The sequence below is a fragment of the Medicago sativa genome, chromosome 6 (assembly GCF_051527215.1).
Source record: "Medicago sativa cultivar Bolivia chromosome 6, Bolivia_mono, whole genome shotgun sequence".
Taxonomy (NCBI): domain Eukaryota; kingdom Viridiplantae; phylum Streptophyta; class Magnoliopsida; order Fabales; family Fabaceae; genus Medicago; species Medicago sativa.
The window spans coordinates 18,169,578-18,191,637 of NC_140754.1; the positions used below are offsets into that span (position 1 = coordinate 18,169,578).

At 32.5% G+C, this 22,060-nt stretch overlaps 1 protein-coding gene, 1 long non-coding RNA gene and 2 pseudogenes across 4 annotated transcripts; 1 reads left to right on the plus strand and 3 right to left on the minus strand.

Annotated features, from left to right (window-relative positions):
- The first annotated feature begins 135 nt into the window (after window positions 1-135).
- LOC146913380 (uncharacterized) lies at window positions 136-3,457 on the plus strand. Its single transcript, XR_015013447.1, has 3 exons — window positions 136-1,075; window positions 1,577-1,660; window positions 1,886-3,457. It is a non-coding gene; the product is annotated as an uncharacterized LOC146913380 (long non-coding RNA).
- A 2,492-nt stretch (window positions 3,458-5,949) lies between these two features.
- Window positions 5,950-7,237, minus strand: LOC146913381 ((-)-isopiperitenol/(-)-carveol dehydrogenase, mitochondrial-like; annotated as a pseudogene). The gene is made up of 2 exons (XR_015013448.1): window positions 6,932-7,237; window positions 5,950-6,653 (listed from the first exon to the last, which is right to left on the minus strand). The product of XR_015013448.1 is annotated as a (-)-isopiperitenol/(-)-carveol dehydrogenase, mitochondrial-like (transcript).
- Window positions 7,238-12,318: 5,081 nt separating this feature from the next.
- On the minus strand, window positions 12,319-13,933 carry LOC146913382 ((-)-isopiperitenol/(-)-carveol dehydrogenase, mitochondrial-like; annotated as a pseudogene). Its single transcript, XR_015013449.1, has 3 exons — window positions 13,654-13,933; window positions 13,018-13,375; window positions 12,319-12,606 (listed from the first exon to the last, which is right to left on the minus strand). The product of XR_015013449.1 is annotated as a (-)-isopiperitenol/(-)-carveol dehydrogenase, mitochondrial-like (transcript).
- Window positions 13,934-18,695: 4,762 nt separating this feature from the next.
- LOC146913383 ((-)-isopiperitenol/(-)-carveol dehydrogenase, mitochondrial-like) lies at window positions 18,696-19,937 on the minus strand. The gene is made up of 2 exons (XM_085716552.1): window positions 19,658-19,937; window positions 18,696-19,406 (listed from the first exon to the last, which is right to left on the minus strand). Exons 1-2 carry the CDS (start codon window positions 19,928-19,930, stop codon window positions 18,867-18,869), a joined length of 813 nt encoding a protein of 270 aa, XP_085572678.1. The 5' UTR covers window positions 19,931-19,937; the 3' UTR covers window positions 18,696-18,866.
- Window positions 19,938-22,060: the final 2,123 nt, after the last annotated feature.

Sequence of the window (22,060 nt, forward strand, 5' to 3'; positions counted from 1 at the left end):
TCTCTTGTTGCTTTCTTGCTCTCCATGTGCTACGCGTGGAATATAATATAGCACGCCGTGTTGTCAAAAGTGAATCGAAAAGAAAAATGCTAACTAAGGTGCTTATATATGACACAATATCTCATTATCATAGGGAAAACAACAATTTTGATCATGGATGTTTACCTCGCTGTGAGACTGTTCCTTGTCTTGGAAGAAAACACACCAAAAAAAAAAAACATTGACTTCAAAATTTAGTTGTCGTTGTGGTTTATGACGTGAGTTTTGGGCGTTAAGTCTACAAAAAAGCTGAGCTGGTATCTTTGTGTTTGCTTAATCGGGTTCGGACTCAATTTGTATAGGTTTGACACCTAAAGAAATGCTAACTCAGTTTTTCTATTGACCTAACGTCCAAAACTAACGTCAGAGTCCACACACTACAAGAAATGTTGCGATTAGCCAGGGAATTATGCCAGGAGCATGAACCCCTAGCAAATTTACCAGGAGTCTTGCCAGGGAGACCCCTGGCAAATTGCAAACAGGGCCCACACTACTCCTGGTTTACATTTGACGGGAGCAACCTACCATAACCCCTGGCAAATTGAAAGAGCCCACTTACTTTTTACCCTTTTCCCTATTATTTTTCTCTAGTAACTTAACAGACCTTGGAACTCTCTTTCTCTCTGTACGTTCAAACTCCAGCCAACTCCTCTCCCAAAACACCCACCGTCACTCTTCTTCACGGCCACCCGCCGTCATGCTCCGACCTCCATTGGTGACGAAATTACCACCAGTACGACCCTCTCTTCTTACTCTTCAAAAAGCACCCATTTGTTTTCTAGATTGATAAAATTTAAAAATCTCAATTTTCACCTTGTCTCTTACTTTCCGACCACCACAAATCTCCATTTGAAAAACTAATATGATTTTCTTCTTCCCCATGACGTCTACAACTAAACCCCTATATTTATTTTGGGATCGGAGAACTTTCGACGGCAACCACTGTGCCGGAAACCGCTGCAACCGTGTCGGAAATCGTGTCCACCGCGCTGGAAAATGCAACCTGCAACCATTTCATTTCTTTTCCTTCCTCTTGGTGAGTTCCACTTTCTACTTTGTATCCAAATTAATTTTTAGAAGTTTTTAATATTCATTTTCGGATTTTGGTGAAAGGCACTAAACTAGACATGTTATTTTTGTTGAAATGATGGTTTTGATCTTTTTAATAAAGTCTCAATGGATATATTAGACTTAGTTGTTGTTAGAATCTTATTTGGTCTCATTTTATGTTAGAAATCAAGGTTTATAGTGATGTAATGTTGAAACTATAGTCTCTCGAATGTACACCAAGCTTGAATGAGTCTTCTAAGAGTGTGGTTTAGTGTTAGATCAGTGTAATCTGATAGCTGTTGTTTTGAAACAGGACATGTCATGTTTTTCTTTGAAAATAGTCTCTGACTTAATTTTACTTTGGACACAATATTGATCAAAAGAAAGGAAATAAATAGTAGTTTCAAATTAAGTTCTGGATTGGCTATTGCATATTGCTTCTTTATCTCTTAATTGTTTATGAAGAACAAAATTAATTGTTTTCCAGGTTGATGCATTATTGGTGTTATCACTTCCAGAAGAAAGACATCTATTGTAGAGAAATGTGAATTTAGAACAAAACTTGTTATAGGTAATTGTGTTTCATATCTTTTCTTCAAACACTTGGAACATTTAGATGCTAGTCTAGTCATTTGTGAACTTAGCTAAGGATCCGTGAACCATCAGAGTTGAGAGGAACTTTGGTGTAGTTAGTAACAGAGTCACGAAAATTCAAGTATCATCGTATTGTTAGAAGAACTGCAAAGTTGTAACTCTTAAATTTTCAAACTCTTATACGTGATATGTTTATCTTCAGATGGGAAACTACATAAGGAAAAATGAATTGAAAAAGCGTCGAGGAAAGGATTTAAGAGAAGACTTGCTACTATACAAGTAAGATTCAACGACATACATAATTGTTTTCCTTGGTTTCTTTCTTTTTAATTTTCCTTCATTTATCTTGCCCTTGACATTTCATAATGGAGCTATATTTTTCTTGTGTGTGTGTTTTTGGGGACTGAAAATGAATCATTTTCTATCTTGAAATCACTTTGTTGTGGATCTATTGTAGAAGAATAGTTGTAAAAGATGTAGTTATTTTTTCACTGCATTGTTTATCTATCTGCTATTTCTTTATCTATCTGCAGTGTTTATGGTTTACTGCACTCTGGTTCTTCTAGAATAGTTGTAAAAGATGTAGTTATTTTTTCACTAGTAACATTTTTGAATTATATAGCATATTGAGGTTTAATGTCAGAAGGCATAGGGGTAATATTCTAGAGTAAGAGCTTAGTGTTTTTCATATCTCTAACTCTCTTTAATATATGGCATTGATGCAATTGACAGAAAATACACGACACTTCTTTATGAAGCTAGATTTTTTGTTCAGGTTAGGATGCTTGTGTTGGATACTTGATTACTTGCAACTTGTATTTTAAATTTGTTAATTTCTAAGTGAGTTTGTAGTAGAATTCTTAGAATACTTTGATATTCATTATGTCTTTAATGGAATGATTTAGGTATCTTCACATCTTTAACTTCTCAAGCTTGGACTGATACGGACATCTAATACTCAAGATTATTTTGTATAATTTGTTGATTATTTTGAGACTTACTAGTGTTTCTTCTAAAATTCATTATAATATAATGAACTTGAAATTCATTAGTAGTACATGAAGGAAAGCCCACAAATACTAAGCCATTTTCATATTTGTCATAATTGTTCCATATGACTGTGATTGAAAAAGGAAAGACTATCCAATTAAGTTTATTGTGCTCTTATACTGTGATTTTTCAGGTTGCCAAGATGGTAAATCTTGTAAAGGAAAAGGGGGAAAGGTTATGAGAGAACTGGAGCCTGTCAAAGATGGTTCTACAGTAACAGCTTTTATTGAAGATCCTAATGGTTATAGGTTTGAGCTTTTGGGAAGAAGACCTACTCGTGAACCCTTATGTGAAGTGATGCTTCAAGCAGGTGACCTTGATCGTGTCATAGCCTTATATGAAAAAGTGAGTGTATATATTTAATGTAATTATTATGGTAGTTCCTTCAGCTTGCTTAGATGCAAGCACACACAAGTGACTAAATGTTTTTCTTGACTTTGTTAATTTCAAAGGCTGTTGGGATGAAACTTCTCCACAAGATAGTCAACCCTGAGTAAAAGGTAACAACTACTTGTTGTTATTTATCAGATGCATGGCTATATGTGCTCATGACATTACTCATTAGATTGATGTTTGTAATATCTGCAAAATAAAGATTATGATTGTTCTCTTGCCATCAATTATGATTGTTTTTCAGTAGCCAAGCTGGGATATGGTCCTGAAGCTAATAGTCATGTTCTAGTGTAATATTGAGAAATAGTAAATTTGATTTGGTTCTAACTAATATATGATCAGTATCATTTGTCATTGTTAAGTTATCATTTTCTTATACAAATGTCACTTTCCCCATTTGAGAGCTTAAATCATAAAACGTGAAGTTGGACATGTATGCTGTAGACTCCTTCAATTCTTTGTTTGCACATACATTAAGATTTGTTGCAGAGATGTTGCATAAATTGACTCGGTATATATGCATGTTATTTTTCTAGAACAATTATACTGCATGTATACAATGTAAATTCAGTTTCATATTGTCATAAAGCTAGCAACTAGTTCATTGTTGTGTAAGAGAACGGCTAGATTATCTCATTGTTGAGAATGTATATGTTTCTTATCAATTTTTATCAATGTATTGTATTAATCTTGGGCCATAAAAATGCCTACTATCTATCTAATAATCATTCCCTAAAAGAAATATCTATCTAATTAAAAAACAATTTTAAAACATTTTTTAAAATTATTTTAATTATTAAATTTTAATATTTTGATTTTTTAAACAATTTAAAAACGTTTTTTTTAAAAAAATTCGTACAACGTTTTGCCAGGGGTTAACCCCTGGCAAAGTTCCTGGCATGTCTGTAAAAAGCTTGCATTGACCAGAATGCGTCAGAAAAGTCTGTAATCCTGCAGACACAATTTGCCAGGGGTTGAGCCAGGGCCTGTGCCAGGAGCGCATTTGCCAGGAGCTAAAGCCCTGGCAGGTTCATTTGCGATGAGCAGATTTGCTGGTGATTCTGCTCCTGGAAAAACTTCTGGCAAACGTCCAGTTGCCAAGGCTTTTAGCATTTTGCCAGGGCTTCTGCCCCTGGCAAAATGCAACATTTCTTGTAGTGACAATGACTATTTGAAATCAAGGATTTTTGTGTATTTTCTTCGGTCATAGACTAATCGGAAGCAACACGTACAGTCAAAGACTAAAATGGCTATATATCTCATTGAGGAGAAGTTGTTGTGCGAACACAACCTTTTCTTTTTTGAACAAGGTGTGGCCACAACCTTTAAACACAAGATTTTTGTATTTTCAAAAAAAGAATAAACATAGAAAGAAAATAGAATTAATTATTATATAATATTTAGATAATTAAATTATATATATTTTTGCATGCGTGTTTTTAAATATTATGTCAAAAAGTTTGTGTTCATGTAAATATTTTCCCTCATTGAGTGTGGGTATGGAACTTAAGAAGAGAGAACAAACATCGAGAAGTGAAATAAAACAATTTAAAACTCAGAAGCCTTATTATATGGTATTTCATTTCAAATTATATTTAAAATGTGTATTACTCTATCAAATCCTCTTTAAAATGGATGAAAAACAATCGGGTTTTGATGAGGTAGACTTCAAACTTCAAAGGCTCAAGTAAAGAGTATTGAAGATTGATCTTTAGACATATAACAATTGTTCACATGCTCATAAAACATATACGTTGAACGAAAATTAATAATTTGTCGTTTGACGTTATTAAACGGTAATTAATTGTAGTTCAGACATATTTTTGTTTAAAGAGTAATCCTCAAGAGTATCGTCATCTTATGACTATTTGAAGTGAGAAGGGTTCCAAAGAATAAAACTAACGGAACAAACATATACACAGGACCGGCCCAACAGATGAAGAGACCTAAAGCAAAACAAATTATGTGGCCTTTAAAATTATTTTTTTTAATAGAATATTTATATAAAATCAATTTTGTGGAGACCAAAATTTGAATTCATGACCAAGAGTAATCGATACCTTTTTGGCAATAAGTTAAACTATGCAAATGTTTGTAATTTATATGTCATATAATATATTTATAACCAAATTAATTTTTTAGTGGCTTTTTTTTTCGCCTAAAATTTTGAGGCCTAAAGCCCTTGCTTTGGTTGCTTGACCCTTAGGCCGGTGCTGCACATCAAACAATGGTGGATCTTAGATTTAGACTTTGACCACCCTAAATTTTTTCTTATTCTTACTAGATATATGTACATATTGACATTGTAGTATAAATGAAATTTTATAAACATAAGGCGTCGATACATTACCATATAATCGTATTGGTGCAGCAGTAAGTTTTGTTTTGTTGCCTAGAAGTTTAGGGTTTAAAGCCAGATAAATACTTTAATACTTTCTTTGGCATAAATCCCTTTTTTTTTACATTTTCTTAAACAAATTTTTACATTTTCTTAAACAAAAATTGTGAAGATCAGGTTCGAACTCAATTTATGTAGGTTAAAATTACAGCAAAGCACTGGACCAGAAGACTAATTTTTGAAATGATTTACAATATATTATTATATGCATATTTTATACATTTAGCCCCCTCACAAATTTTTGCATATATGGTTATGTTTTATTCTGAGTTTTGACTTACACTAGAAAAAATGATTTACTTTTATTTCAAATTTTCAATTTACTATCTGTTATTGAAATTTATTATATAAAAAATTACATATGATATTCATAATGAACTCAAATCTGAACTTCCAAATTTAGAATATAAAAAAATAATCAAACATGGAAGCACAGATTGTATTCATTCTATTTATTACCAATTATATTTATTTCTTGTATGTCACTCCGTACATCTCTAATACTTCAACTAGAAGTGTTAGGAATTTTTCATGCTACAAATAAATTCAATAGCAAAACATTATTTATTAAAGCAATACAAATTTTAATTAAAATATTAATTCAGATTTCCCAGAAACATAGCTACCATCCACACGAAGATCAAGGCCAGTGACAGAGTCAGATTCATTAGATACCAAGAACAACACAGCATCTGCCACATGTTTAGTGTTGAGAACCACTCCTTCCAACCTCTTGTATTCTCCAAAAATCAAATCAACTGTCTTTGAACCTGCATCTAGCAATTTACATGTCAATGGTGTTGCTAATCCATTTGGTGATACACAATTCACCCTTATCCCATGCTTTGCAAGTTGCACACTAGCCGAACGCATCAACCCTATTATTGCGTGCTTCGACATTATGTAATCGGTTAACTTCAAGCCACCATGGCTACCGGCGACGCTAGCCGTGCACACAATGCTACCCCTCACGCACCCGTCCACCATTGCACGTGCCACATGTTTCACGCACAATGCCATTCCTCGAATGTTAACTGAGAACAAATGGTCAGCTTGAGAAATGTCGAGTTTCCAACACAGTTTGATCAGATGGACTTGCAATCCCAGCATTGCTAAACATAATATCTACCTGTTGCGGAAAAGAAATAACTTAATGTTTTTAAATAAAATATCGCACAACATATCTATCTCTGGTGAACTTTTTGATTTGTTTTAAATAATATATAACTATAAAAATTCATTGAAAAATTTAAATCTTGAAACATCGTTGACCTAATATCATGAATCATTTGTGCAAACAAAGATATTTCGAAAAATTAAAAAGTTCTAATTTTGTATAGAGATGAAAAGAAAAAATTAAATCTTGAAACATCGTTAACCTAATATTTAAAATTAGTTAATATTTACTTGTCCATAAGTATTGACTGTCGATTGAACGAGATTTTTGATTTGATCTTCGTTTGCTACGTCACAGTGAATGTAGGTGCATCTATGGCCTCCAATGGATGCAGCAACTTGATTTCCCAACTCGTCTTGGATGTCGGCGATCACTACCATGCGTTCACCTTGTTCGGCAAAGACATGCACCGTCTCTTTGCCAATGCCGCTGGCACCTCCGGTGACGATGGCTATTTTGCCTGCTAACCCAAGATTGTTGTTAGTGAATGAAGCTTCTGCCATTTTTGTTAATGTATAAAAAGTGGTACCATGCTAGCCTTTTATATTCATGAAGTGCACTAGATTTAATAGGTGACGTGTGGTCTAAAATAAGACTCCTTGATCATTGTAGATAGGGTTATGTTCATCAATCAAAACTTCGATTTGAACACGGAAATGTAAGCAAAAAATAGTAGTACATGTTAATATTATAAATTTTATTAATGGAACTAGCACGTTATTGGGATTAAACAATAATTTAGCCGGTCCTTAAGTTAGATATCAAGTTTTTTAAATAAAAATTGATTTTTCCCTTATAGAAATCTTATTTTTGATTGAAACAAAAATCATAATCGCAATATATGATTTAAATGTAGGTACAAACAAAAACAAAATGCATGTATATACCCCGAAAATAAGAAATTTTATTCTTATGAACCTATCAAAAGAAGTTATAGAATATTATTTTACGACGAAATTATCAAATATTTAAAGTATGTTTGAATCTGCATCGAAAAAATTGATTATAATTAAAATTTAGTTGAAGGTAAAATTATTTATGTTTAAATTTTGAATACTTTCATATAAATGTGAATTAAACGATAATTTTTTGTATCAAGAAAAAAATTAAATGTGAAAATTGATTCTAAAGTTAAAGCTACTTTAGAGAAACCGAAATATTAATTCAACATTTATAACTTCAAATAAATTAATTCGAGAAAAAAAATCAATTATACTCTAACGAACCAGAATATCGATTCAATATTTTTAGAATCGATTTTCAATCCTACAAAAATGAAATCAAACATACATTTAATATATGTTTGATATTACATTGAGTTTAACAAAATCACAACAATTGTCGTGAGATTAGCTCAGTTGATAAGAACAATGCATAATGTATTAAAGGTATAAGGTTTAAACCTTTGGTAAAAAAAAAAAATCACAGCAAAATACGGTAACAACGACAAAGCTTATGTTTTTTTCACGGCTGTTCCTCACTGAGATGTCAGCCTGGCACATCCACAGGACCACAGCCAAACCAAAGATACCATATCATTGTCGGTTGAATCATTACGTGGGTGCACTGATTTCATGTCCAAAAGTAAAAAACAAACATGCAAAATTACGTGGCAAAGATATGTCAGACATTTTTCTCTTGTTTTGGTATTATTACTAGAAATGGCCAATTACGTATCATTTGCTTTTCTTCTTCTCTTTGTAGTAGATTCATGTATTCTTCGACCTTGTTTCTTAATGGTGCCAATATTCAGTGATAATCAGTTGATGAAATTTACACATACAACCCTAAGATTTTAGGTTCTAATTCATTAGGTGTTCCATTTAATATTATGAGATGAGAATTTATTAGTTGAGATAGGTTTTTTTTGTAAAAAAAAAAAATATTGTGACTCTTTTTACTTAATATATTGAGTCATAAACACTTAATTTTCTACTTTTCTTTTGTGAACAAAAGAAGACAAATGTTCAAAGCAAATTAGAAACATTTTAAAAAAGAAATACAAAGCTTAATCCACCAAGATGAGTAAAGACAAGAAATTTAAAACTAAATTAAACATCTTTAAAAGAATAAATAACCGACTAGAACCATACTTGGATAGCCAACCACTTGATTAAATCATCGAGAAACATGTGGACAATAAAAACCAAACGATAGAGAACATAACACATTAACATGAGACAACAAATGATTAAAAACATGTTAAATACTCTTAGCATTCAACTAGAAACTCTAGCAAAAAGATTGGATGCAAATTCCGCAAAAAATCAAGTAAAGTACATCGGAACAAATACTTGTTTAAATTGTTGCTTTACTTCTTCAAAAACAAATACTTGTTTAAATTGTTGCTGTTCCTCGTTATTATTTTTAGTTTTAAAGTTTGCATATTCTATATAACCTTTCCATTCAAGATATCAAATTGTTTTAGTATCAGAAAATTGTTTCAGAAAATTTACGGTAGAGGTTAGCTTACCCCCGAAGTTCAAGAGCACGATAACTATTGATGCTTGTTATGGAAGATACTCATCATAATCACCACCTCTTTTCTATATAGCATAACTGGTGAGACTTTGAGCCAAATATATTCCACTCTTCTACTATAACTATTTCTATTTTGAGTGTTCCATGTGAATGTTATTGTTTCTCGAATTTGCAGTTGCTCATTATAGACTATCAGTCATATTATATTTCGCACGAGGCAATTTATTTTTGTTGGTACCTTGAGGCTTTTCAAGCCACACTTATTATTATTATTATTATTATTATTATTATTATTAGCTAACACCCCCCCCCCCCCCCCCCCCCCCAAGCATCCATGCAATAATTTCTTTTGTTGTTGATAAGTGACGAGTCATGTCATAAGTTTTGAATTTTAATGTCATTTATTTGATTTCTCTTGGAGCTAGGTAGAATTTTTTAATAACTTAGTATTATTTGAAATTAAGTTTAGGGTTGCTCTTTGGAATTAGTAACATTTCAAGTTTGGGGTGAGGTGTCAGTAGAACTTGTTTAACGAAAAAATTGAAAAAATATAGGTGAACTAGAAAAATATGGGTCGACGCAAAAAAAAAAAAAGAGCCACAAAAATTGGTCTTCAAAAATAAGTAGAAAAAATTAAATAAACAGTTCTACTAGTACTCCTTTTGTTTTGGTTTAAGGAAGGAAGATGGATAATACTTCAATGTTCAATTGGAATCTGTAGGTCTGCACTAACTCCAAATAAATTTATAGCCTACTTTCTCAAAAAAAAAAAATCATCTTAACCTAAGCCACATTATAACCCTGAAAGACCTCAATAACGTGTAAATGTTGTGATTTTGAATGTCTGTTTAGAATTGTTTCAAATTCATAGCAATGTACATTCACGTGACGACTGGAGTGAGAAAATGTCGTGACCAGCCCTACTGACTTTAGGAGGCACATACGTGTATATTGGAAAAGAGTGTGGCTGAAAGCATGAACTATCTTCTTTAAGCATGTCCCGCATGCATGGAAGTGGTAAGTTAGTCAAGTCTGGAAATGAGACGAAGCGATGATCCAAGCAACCTCTTCGGAAAGGTGGGTTTTCTTTGAAAAATATGCATAATTTAAAATTTGCTTTTTTTTTCTTACTTGAGGACAAGCAACAATTTAAGTTTTTGGGTTGTGATGACAAGTTCTCGTACATTATTTTCAGCATACTTTTCAATCATTTTAGTTATGTGACCCAAACTGGAGGAGTTCTCGAACAATTATCTATGGTTTATGAGATATTTTGTAATGTTTTCATACTGAGTCATGTAATTCAAGTTTCCCCGAAACCAAACAATTCTTAGGTTGAGGACAAGCAACAATTTAAGTTTTTGGGTTGTGATGACAAGTTCTCGTACATTATTTTCAGCATACTTTTCAATCATTTTAGTTATGTGACCCAAACTGGAGGAGTTCTCGAACAATTATCTATGGTTTATGAGATATTTTGTAATGTTTTCATACTGAGTCATGTAATTCAAGTTTCCCCGAAACCAAACAATTCTTAGGTGTTTTTGATGTAATTCACTATAAAATCATATAATACGACAAAACAAACAACCTCATGAAAAATTGGGAAATCAATGGATGAAGATTCGAGAGGCCTCTCAAGACATTAGAAAGTGGAGAAATTCTATTTCAAGTCCCAAGACAAGTTTCAAGGAAAAAAACACTAAAAAACACGGAAAAAAAAGGCAAAAAAGGCATTGGAAGAAGCTGCCTGGCATGATCGTAGTGTGCAAAATAGTGATGAAAAACATTGTTTTTGCACTGATGCGCAAGGCGCATGCCTCCACACGCAGTGTGCATGCGAACGTAAGTGTGGGAAACATTTTTTTTTTTGTCAGTTGCAGGTTTGGGAGAAAAGCCCAACTTTTCAGCCCAAACCCATTGGGAATTCCCTATAAATACAACTCTCTCATTTACAATGATTCATTCCAAACAAAGTGGTTTAAGAGGAAGGCAAGTGTAGAAGCGTGAAAGGAGGAATCTTTCCTCGACCTTCTTCTCTTTGGAGTTTATTTTATTTCTTTTGTAATTTGTCTTTAGTTATCCGTAACTAAACCTTAATTGGGTAGAATTCTAAGGTGAATCTCTAATTGTTTTTTGAATTTTTTAATTCAAGTCTTTTGTTGAGTTGTCTTAATACTTCTCACTTCAATACAATTCTACCATGAAATCAAAGTCTATCAAAATAGTTCCGCGAACTTTATGTTCCAAATATGTATGATATTGTCCATTAATTTAGAGCCTCCGGAATTAGAGTTCTCACTCTATGTAAGCTATTTCTTGATTTCAGAATTCCAGATTTAGAGCCTCTACTTTTGGAATCTCTAAGGAAAAATACAATTATGATAAAGAGGTCATGTAATAATACAGTAGAAACTCTTTAATTTAATACTCAGTAAATTAATAAACTCTCTAAAATAATAAATTTTTCCGGTCCCGACTTGGGCCAATGTAAAAAATTGAAAAACTCGATAAAATAATAAGATAATAATTTTTCTGGAGATCCCTTTATAATTTTCGGTCCCAAGAAAATCATAAATTAATAATTCATAGAAACTGAAAAAAAAATATATTAAGAATACATTGAACACATTTGTTCCTCTTGTTTACATTTACTGTACTTCAAAAGTCATTATTGATTTCCAATGCATATGAACACAGTAGTTACTAATTTACGTTGAGTCTCAAGGTTCGCTGCAACGTAATTCTAAGAGGCATAGAATAATTTGCCTTTTTGTTTGGTATGTACAGTATAATTACTTAAAAACTCTTTATATTAATAATTATTAATTTATCGATTAATTAATTACTCTCAAAATTAATAAATTTCTCCGGTCCTGACATTATTAATTTATAGAGTTTTATAGGTATATGGTTGCCAATGATTGCTTGTATGGTTGTGTTTTAATTGACCTCAATTTACTTTTATTTCAATTTACTATCGGTTATTGAAACCTAACATAAAAAATTACATTAACTCAAATCTGAACTTCCATACTACTACTATTTAAAATAATCAAACATGATGACTCTCCATAGAAAACACAGATTGCATTTATTATATTTAATTATTACATTTATTCCATGTACCTCACTGTTTACACTTCTAAGAAGTGTTAGGAATTTTTCACCCTTCAAATAAATTCAATACAAATTTTAATTAAAGAGGAATGTTAGCGACATTTTCTTTTTAATACTCTTAATTAAAATACTAGTTCAGATTTGCCATCAAGATGGCTACCATCCACACGAAGATCAAGGCCAGTGACAAAGTCAGATTCATTAGATACCAAGAACAACACAGCATCTGCCACATGTTTAGTGTTGAGAACCACTCCTTCCAACCTCTTGTATTCTCCAAAAATCAAATCAACTGTCTTTGCACCTGCATCTAGCAATTTACATGTCAATGGTGTCGCTAATCCATTTGGTGATACACAATTCACCCTTATCCCATGCTTTGCAAGTTGCACACTAGCTGAATTTTTATTTATTTATTACATTTATTTTATATACCTCACTCCATACACCTCTAACAGTCCACCTAGAAGTGTGAGGAATTTTTTTATCCTTCAAATAAATTCAATATAAGTACAAACATTTTTATTTATTTATTTATTTATAAAAGTTCATATTTACTATAAACATAGCTGCCATCCACACGAAGATCGATGTCAGTGACAGTCAGATTCATTAGATACCAAGAACAACACAACATCTGCTACATGTTTAGTGTTGAGAACCACTCCTTCCAACCTCTTGTATTCTCCAAAAATCAAATCAACTGTCTCTTCACCCGCATCTAGCAATTTCATAGTCAATGGTGTTGCTAATCCATTTGGTGAGACACAATTCACCCTTATTCCATGCTTTGCAAGTTGTTTACTAGCTGAACGCATCAACCCTATTATTGCGTGCTTCGACATTACGTAGTCTGTTAACTTCATGCTACCATTGCTACCGGCGACGCTAGCAGTGCACACAATGCTACCCCTCACGCACCTGTCCACCATCGCACGTGCCGCATGTTTCACGCACAATGCCATTCCTCGAACGTTAACTGAGAACAAATGGTCAGCTTGAGAAATGTCGAATTCCAACACGGTTTGATCAGATGGACTTGCAATCCCAGCATTGCTAAACATAATATCTACCTGTTGCGGAAAAGAAATAAGTTATTGTTTTTAAATAAAATATCACACAACATATCTATATCTGGTGAACTTTTTGATTTGTTTTAAATAATATATAACTATAAAAATTCATTGAAAAATTTAAATCTTGAAACATCGTTGACCTAATATCATGAATCATTTGTGCAAACAAAGATATTTCGAAAAATTAAAAAGTTCTGTTTTTGTATAGAGATGAAAAGAAAAAATTAAATCTTAAAACATCGTTAACCTAATATTTAAAATTAGTTAATATTTACTTGTCCATAAGTATTGACCGTCGATTGAACGAGATTTTTGACTTGATCTTCGTTTGCTACGTCATAGTGAATGTAGGTGCACCTATTGATGCAGCAACTTGATTTGCCAACTCGTCTTGGATGTCGGCGATCACTACCATGCGTGCACCTTGTTCAGCAAAGACATGCACCGTCTCTTTGCCAATGCCGCTGGCACCTCCTGTGACGATGGCTATTTTGCCTGCTAACCTAAGATTGTTGTTAGTGAATGAAGCTTCTGCCATTTTTGTTAATGTATAAAAAGTGGAACCATGCTAGCGTTTTTTATTCATGAAGTGCACTAGATTTAATAGGTGACGTGTGGTCTAAAATAAGACTCCTTGATCATTGTAGATAGGGTTATGTTCATCAATCAAAACTTCGATTTGAACACGGAAATGTAAGCAAAAAATAGTAGTACATGTTTATATTATAAATTTTATTAATGGAACTAGCACGTTATTGGGATTAAACAATAATTTAGCCGGTCATTAAGTTAGATATCGAGTTTTTTAAATAAAAATTGATTTTTCCCTTATAGAAATCTTATTTTTGATTGAAACAAAAATCATAATCGCAATATATGATTTAAATGTAGGTACAAACAAAAACAAAATGCATGTATATACCCCGAAAATAAGAAATTTTATTCTTATGAACCTGTCAAAAGAAGTTATAGAATATTATTTTACGACGAAATTATCAAATATTTAAAGTATGTTTGATTCTGCATCGAAAAAATTGATTATAATAAAAATTTAGTTGAAGGTAAAATTATTTATGTTTAAATTTTGAATACTTTCATATAAATGTGAATTAAACGATAATTTTTTGTATCAAGAAAAAAATTAAATGTGGAAATTGATTCTAAAGTTAAAGCTACTTTAGAGAAACCGAAATATTAATTCAACATTTATAACTTCAAATAAATTAATTCGAGAAAAAAATCAATTATACTCTAACGAACCAGAATATCGATTCAATATTTTCAGAATCGATTTTCAATCCTACAAAAATGAAATCAAACATACATTTAATATATGTTTGATATTACATTGAGTTTAACAAAATCACAACAATTCTCGTAAGATTAGCTCAGTTGATAAGAATAATGCATAATATATTAAAGGTATAAGGTTTAAACCTTTGGTAAAAAAAAAATCACAGCAAAATACGGTAACAACGACAAAGCTTATGTTTTTTTCACGGCTGTTCCTCACTGAGATGTCAGCCTGGCACATCCACAGGACCACAGCCAAACCAAAGATACCATTAATCATTGTCGGTTGAATCATTACGTGGGTGCACTGATTTCATGTCCAAAAGTAAAAAACAAACGTGCAAAATTACGTGGCAAAGATATGTCAGACATTTTTCTCTTGTTTTGGTATTATTATTACTAGAAATGGCCAATTACGTATCATTTGCTTTTCTTCTTTTCTTTGTAGTAGTAGATTCATGTATTCTTCGACCTTGTTTCTTAATGGTGCCAATATTTAGTGATAATCAGTTGATGAAATTTACACATATATAACCCTAAGATTTTAGGTTCAAATTCATTAGGTGTTCCATTTAATATTATGATAATTTATTAGTTGAGATAGGTTTCTTTTGTCAAAACTAAATTAATTAAACATCTTTAAAAGAACAAATAACCGACTAAAACCATACTTGGACATCCAACCACTTGATTAAATCAACGAGAAACATGTTAACAATGAAAACCAAACGATGGAGAACATAACACATTAACCTGAGACAGGGGCGAATGGTAGTATAAGGGAGGGGTAGCCCTTGCTACCCCAATTTTTTTTTTTTTTTTTGAGTGAGTAGGTATATTTTTATATTTAGCTACCCCTAATAATATATATTTAGCTACCCCAAGTTTTATTTTAAGTGAACTAATTTTTTTCTATCTTTATTTAACTTTCGGTTGAACTTCAAATTATTTAATCGTGTCGTATAGGAACCGGAAGATTAACACCCAAAAGAGATAAATAATAATAATCTTTATAGTTTATCTAACAGTAAAATAATACAAAAGTGGACACGTACCCATAGTCCACCACACAATTATTATTAATAAAAAAAACAAGGTAAAGTGGCTTTTTAACTCTTCATATCACAACACAACACACAACACGGGATCCCCACGCAACACAATTACACAGTACACACGAGAGAGACAAACAAACAATCTGTGCGGTGCCATGGTGACCTAAAAGTAACAGGTTAACAACAAGCAACATTAATTAGATTCTCAATTCACCCAGGTTACCAGGTATGATCTCAATTCACATTTCACAATAATCTCATTTAGTTTGAAATCAATTTTTTATGTTTTGCTTTGGAATTTAGCGATAGCAACACAAACCGCTAAAATTTAGTTAGTTTTTATGGTTACTATGTTTCTATAGTTAGTTTTTTATAACTTTTTATGTTTTAGTTTAGCAAATTTATAAAAAAAAAATTAGTTTTAGGTTAGGAAAAACAAATTAGGTTAAAACAATTTGTGTTATACTGTATAATTTTACTTCCGGTTCTTATGTTTTTTTTTTGTTGTTGTGATATTTGATTTAAACAACAAAAATTCTTATGTTTATTTGATCTATTATTTTAGGTATGAGTAAAATGAAAACTATTGACAACTTCTTTAAAAGAATTGATACAAATGATACAATTATGGATGAATTTGAGTCTTTGAAGGGCCGTCGAGTTCAATATTCATAAATAGCTACTATTAGTCTTTATTTCTTTTGTTGTAGCTTTTTTGGTACAATACGCTATTCTAATGTGGCTTTTTTGGTACAAAATAGTTTATTGCCGCATTTTTTGGTATAATCCGTTCTTGTTGAATCAATTGTATATTTTATTAAGAACATTTTATATAAGTAATAGTTATTGTGAATTTTTTTGCCTACTGCATTAGATTAGTTTAAAAAAAAAATTATATGTGGCCACCTCATAGAATTATCGCTAGCTACGCCGCTGACCTGAGACAACAAATAATGAAAAACATGTTAAACACTTATCATTCAACTAAAAACTCTAGCAAAAAGGTTGGATGCAAAGGAGGTGGCTCAACATTCGGCAAAAGAACAAGTAAAGTACATGTGAACCTTTACTAGGCAGCAGAGAAATCTTTATTCCAACACTTATAATCTTGGTTGGGCAGATCATCCAAATTTCTCATACATAGGCAACAACGCACTCCAACCTTCATAAGCATATCACCCATCTCAAGGTACTCAACATCAAAGAATTGTAGAAGTCTGCTGAAGTTGATAATACAGAATGTTACACACTGATATGGTGTGATCAAGAACATATAGTGTTATTCAGAAGTTTCTGATAGCTGGATACTATGGTGGACAATCTCACACGAAGTGTGGGAACTAGAAGTAGCCGCCTTTGGTGAACTAGGATAAATCTCTTGTGTTATTCTCTCTTCCCTTTCTCTTATTATTTGCATGACACCACACACACACACACACACACACACTATCACGATAATAATAATTATTATTATTAATCTATCCAGAACATTTTGGTCTTAATTAAACACAACCAAATTAATCCAGAATTCTTTGGTTCTAAATTAATTTAAGTTTAACATATAACTGCATCCATAACATTATGGTCCTTGATATAACAAATGCTTAATATACAAGACATCTCAAACCCAATTAATCTATAATATTGTTTTATCATTCTGCTCATATTATATAATTATTCTCCAGAACATTCTGGTCCTTATTATAACAGCTTAAATACTTGACATTTGTTTAATCCAAAACACTCTGATCCTAGTTAAAAGACGCTTATAAACTTTGTTTAATCCATAATATTCTGGTCATTGATATAACAATTGATTTATATCAAAAATATATAATCTTGCATTTGTTTAACCTTTACCAATAAATTTCTTGAGTATATAAACTTGTTAAAGTTTCAAGATTAAATTTAAAAAGGGTCACAATTCAAACCCCTTCTTTCTTGCGACGTTAATTGCTACTTCATTAAGTGTGTTCCTGTCATAATCATCGCTCATGTCATCAGACCCTTCCTTCACCCTAGTTCTTGTATGTTCAACATGAGCATCACGCACAACCATGTAGGGTGCCACGATTGCCTCTCGCTTAGCCTCCCCCACCCACCCCACCCCCCCCCCCCCAATCGCGTGCAACCTACTCCTGGATTCTTGGAGCGCCGCCACGAAAGACGCGGTCGACAATGGAAGGAAGTGTGATTGAAGGTGGCTAAGCCCTCCACACCTATCCAATTATTTTGTTCCTTCAGTTTTGTAGGCTAGTTTCACTTTGATGTTATTCAGAAGAGTTATTGAACTGATCAAATTGCTCCGGCGTGGTTGGTATTTTGTCTTGCATAGTTTTGGACAGTGTCACAAAACGGAGAGTGACCTGATCGTGACTCAACCAGTAATAACTTCGACAGATGAAAATTCTTTTTCAAAATAGATTTTAGAAACTCAAATACAACAGTTTTGTAAATCCAAAAACCAAAAACCAAATTCTTTAACATAGTTTTTTTCTTTAACATCTTGGTAGTATAACGTAAAACTAAGAACACGTTGCTTACATCTAGGAAGCGAATCAAGACTCAATAGTTATATAAACACCACTTTAAATATTATATTTCTCACTTCAATACAATTCTACCAAATATGTATGATATTGTCCATTAATTTAAAGCCTCCTAAATTAGAGTTCTCAATCTCATGTAAGCTATTTCTTGATTTCAGAATTCCAGATTTAGAGCCTCTAATTTTGGAATCTCTAAAGAAAATTACAATTATGACAAAAGAGGTCATGTAATAATATATGGTTGCCAATGATGATGGCTTATATGGTTGTGTTTTAATTGACCTGCACTAGAAGAAACAATTTACTTTTATTTCAATTTACTATCAGTTATTGAGACCTAACATAAAAAATTACATCTAACATTTATAATGATTTCAAATCTGAACTTTTATATTTAAAATAATCAAACATGGATGACTCTTCAAAGAAAGCACAGATTGCATTTATTATATTTAATCATTACATTTATTTCATGCACCTCACTCTTTACACCTCTAAGAAGTGTTAGGAATTTTTCACCCTCCAAATAAATTCAATACAAATTTTAATTAAAGAAGAATGTTTGGGACACTTTCTTTTCGATACTCTTAATTAAAATACTAGTTCAGATTTGCCATCAAGAAAGCTACCATCCACACGAAGATCAAGGCCAGTGACAAAGTCAGATTCATTGGATACCAAGAACAACACAGCATCTGCCACATGTTTAGTGCTGAGAACCACTCCTTCCAACCTCTTGTATTCTCCAAAAATCAAATCAACAGTCTCTTCACCTGCATCTAGCAATTTCATAGTCAATGGTGTTGCTAATCCATTTGGTGATACACAATTCACCCTTATTCCATGCTTTGCAAGTTGCTTACTAGCTGAACGCATCAACCCTATTATTGCATGCTTCGACATTACGTAATCTGTTAACTTCATGCTACCGTTGCTACCGGCAACGCTAGCAGTGCACACAATGCTACCCCTCACGCACCCGTCCACCATCGCACGTGCCGCATGTTTTACGCACAATGCCATTCCTCGAACGTTAACTGAGAACAACTGGTCAGCTTGAGAAATGTCGAATTCCAACACAGTCTGATCAGATGGACTTGCAATCCCAGCATTGCTAAACATAATATCTACCTGTTGTGGAAAAAAAATAAGTGATTGCTTTTAAATAAAAAATCACATAACATATTATCTATCTTTGGATGAACTTTTTTATAATGTTTTAAACATATATAACTATTAAAAAATACCATGAATCATTTGTCTAAACAAAGATATTTCAAAGAATTAAAAGTACTATTTTTTTATAAAGATAAAAAAGAAAATTTCAAAATACAAGTTGTAACAAAAAAAAAAAACATATTTAACCTTAGTTATTAATTTACCTGTCCATAAGTTTTGACCGTTGATTGAACGAGATTTTTGACTTGATCTTCATTTGCTACGTCACAGTGAACATAGGTGCACCTATGGCCACCAATAGATGCAGCCACTTCATTGCCCAACTCATCTTGGATGTCGGCGATTACCACCATACGTGCACCTTGTTCGGCAAAGACATGCGCCGTCGCTTTGCCGATGCCGCTGGCACCTCCGGTGACAATGGCTATTTTGCCTGCTAACCTAAGACTGCTGTTAGTGAGTGAAGATTCTGCCATTTTTGTTATCTGTAAAAAGTGGAACCATGCTAGCCTTTTATATCAATGGGGTGCACTAGATTTTACCGGTGACGTGTGGTCTAGAATAAGACTCCTTGATCATTGTAGATAGGGTTAGGTTCATCAATCAAAACTTCCGTTTGATCACGGAAGTGTAATTAAAGAATCACATGTTCAATTATAAATCTTATTTTTTATTGAAACAAAAATCATAATCGCAATATATGATTTAAATGTAGTAGGTACATACTAGTAAACAAAAATAAAATGTACTCCTTATGTACACAAAAAAAAAAAAACTTGATTTTGAAAAATTGTTAGTAAATTTTATCAAAAAAATTTACCAAATAATCTATTATTGTTGGTTGGATCATTTAAGTATGAAAACTAATTTTGGATAAACTTGGATTTAATGTGCAAAAGGACGTCCAACCAAAAACAAACGTGCAAAATTACGTGTCAAATTTCTATTGAAGAGTTTTTTGTGTTTTTTTTTTTCTTTTTTAGGTAACTAGAAATGAGTTGTCGAAAAGAATAGGACCGTCTATGTGGGTATTACACCTGTCACATGTCATTAAAATGTTCATAGTTTTCAATATTACTACTTCCTCTTTCCTTCAAAAAAAAAAAATATTACTACTTCCTCTTTAGAAAGAAAAATAAAAAATTAGTACTACATTCGGCTCAATTATAAAAAAAAAAAAAAAAAAAAAATTTAACATCATTCAATAAATTATAAATTATGTATCAGTCCGAGTATAATTCATTCTTTATACTGTTGATACTAACTCAATATCTTTTTTATAGGATGCAAATCCAATGGCATCCTCAATCTATCTATTTGTTATTATTTTGATAAATTTGCATGTAGATTTGTGAGGAAGGGATTAGAGGACAAAGGGATTCATTTTGGTAGTTGGGATAAAGTGACTCATATCATAAAAAATTGGGTGGCTTTGGTATTAGCATTGCTAGATTTCATAATGTGGCTCTCCTTGATAAGTTGGTATGGGATATTCTTAACTCTGAAGATAAATTATTGGTCAAGATGTTTAAAGATATTATTGGTCTTAAATGCTACTATCCGTAAGGGATCTTCTACTTAGAACTCTATTGTCAAAATTATTGAGCTCTTTAAAGATGGGGTTCAATTCAAATTGGGAGAAGGTAACTCCAGTTTTTAGTAAAGCCCTTGGCTAGATAAGAAACCACTATGCTTAATACCATGATATGAACTTGAGTATCGAGGATCTTGTTGATGGAAAAGATCGGAAAGTTTCTCGCCTATATTCCATACTTGGCACCAACATTATTAATAAGATTAAGTTGGCTCTTCCTTTTCTTGTGTGTGACATTCTTGATGTGTGGATGTCAACCAACTGCACATCTGGCATATACTCTGTTTCAGAAGGCTATCGGTGGTTAATGGGAGCCCATACTTCGTTGCTCGGGGAATAAAGTTGGAATTGAATTTTGTGCCTTTGTGTTCCTTCAAATATTCAGTTCTTCTCATGGTAATTGTGACACGACTCTGTTCCTTTCAGGTCCATTTTATTGTCTCATAATCTTATATCTTCTAACTTATGTCCTATTTGTCATCAAGGTAGTGAAGATATGTTACATGCTTTGTTTTCCTGCCTGCGTGCCAAGGATGTGTGGTCCTTCTGTCTCCACCAGTCAGTCACTCCTTCGAATCGAGATAATTTGAGTACTTGGATGAAAAAAAAAATCAAATATTGACCTATTGGACCCATTATCATGTGGAAGATTTAGTGTTCTCACAACAAATGTATCTTTGAGGATATCAAGCATTCTGCTCAAGAAATTGGTACTCAAGTGTTATCATTTATGCATCATGTCTTGAAAACCTTTGCTTATCTTACCTCTCACATAGTTCAGCAGCCTCCACGTATTGTCAGTTGGAAACGATCTAGTATGAATTTAGTAGCTTTTAATGTTGATGCTAGTGTGTTACTCGAGTCTAACTTGGGAGGTTTTGGTGATCTTATTTGTGATCATACTGGGTTTTTTTTTGCATGGTTTCTATTGAGACTGAAAATATGTTCATTATATTATGTGGGCAGAATATACAGTTATATATAGGCAGGAGCCTCCTAGTTAATCCCCAAT

Bases quoted from the DNA above. Each gene is read 5' to 3' on its own strand.
- LOC146913383 (XM_085716552.1), bottom strand. From the start codon at position 19,930: ATGGCAGAATCTTCACTCACTAACAGCAGTCTTAGGTTAGCAGGCAAA. The intron at 19,407-19,657 runs GTAAATTAATAA...TTTCCACAACAG, and splicing joins CGGTCAAAACTTATGGACAG to GTAGATATTATGTTTAGCAA.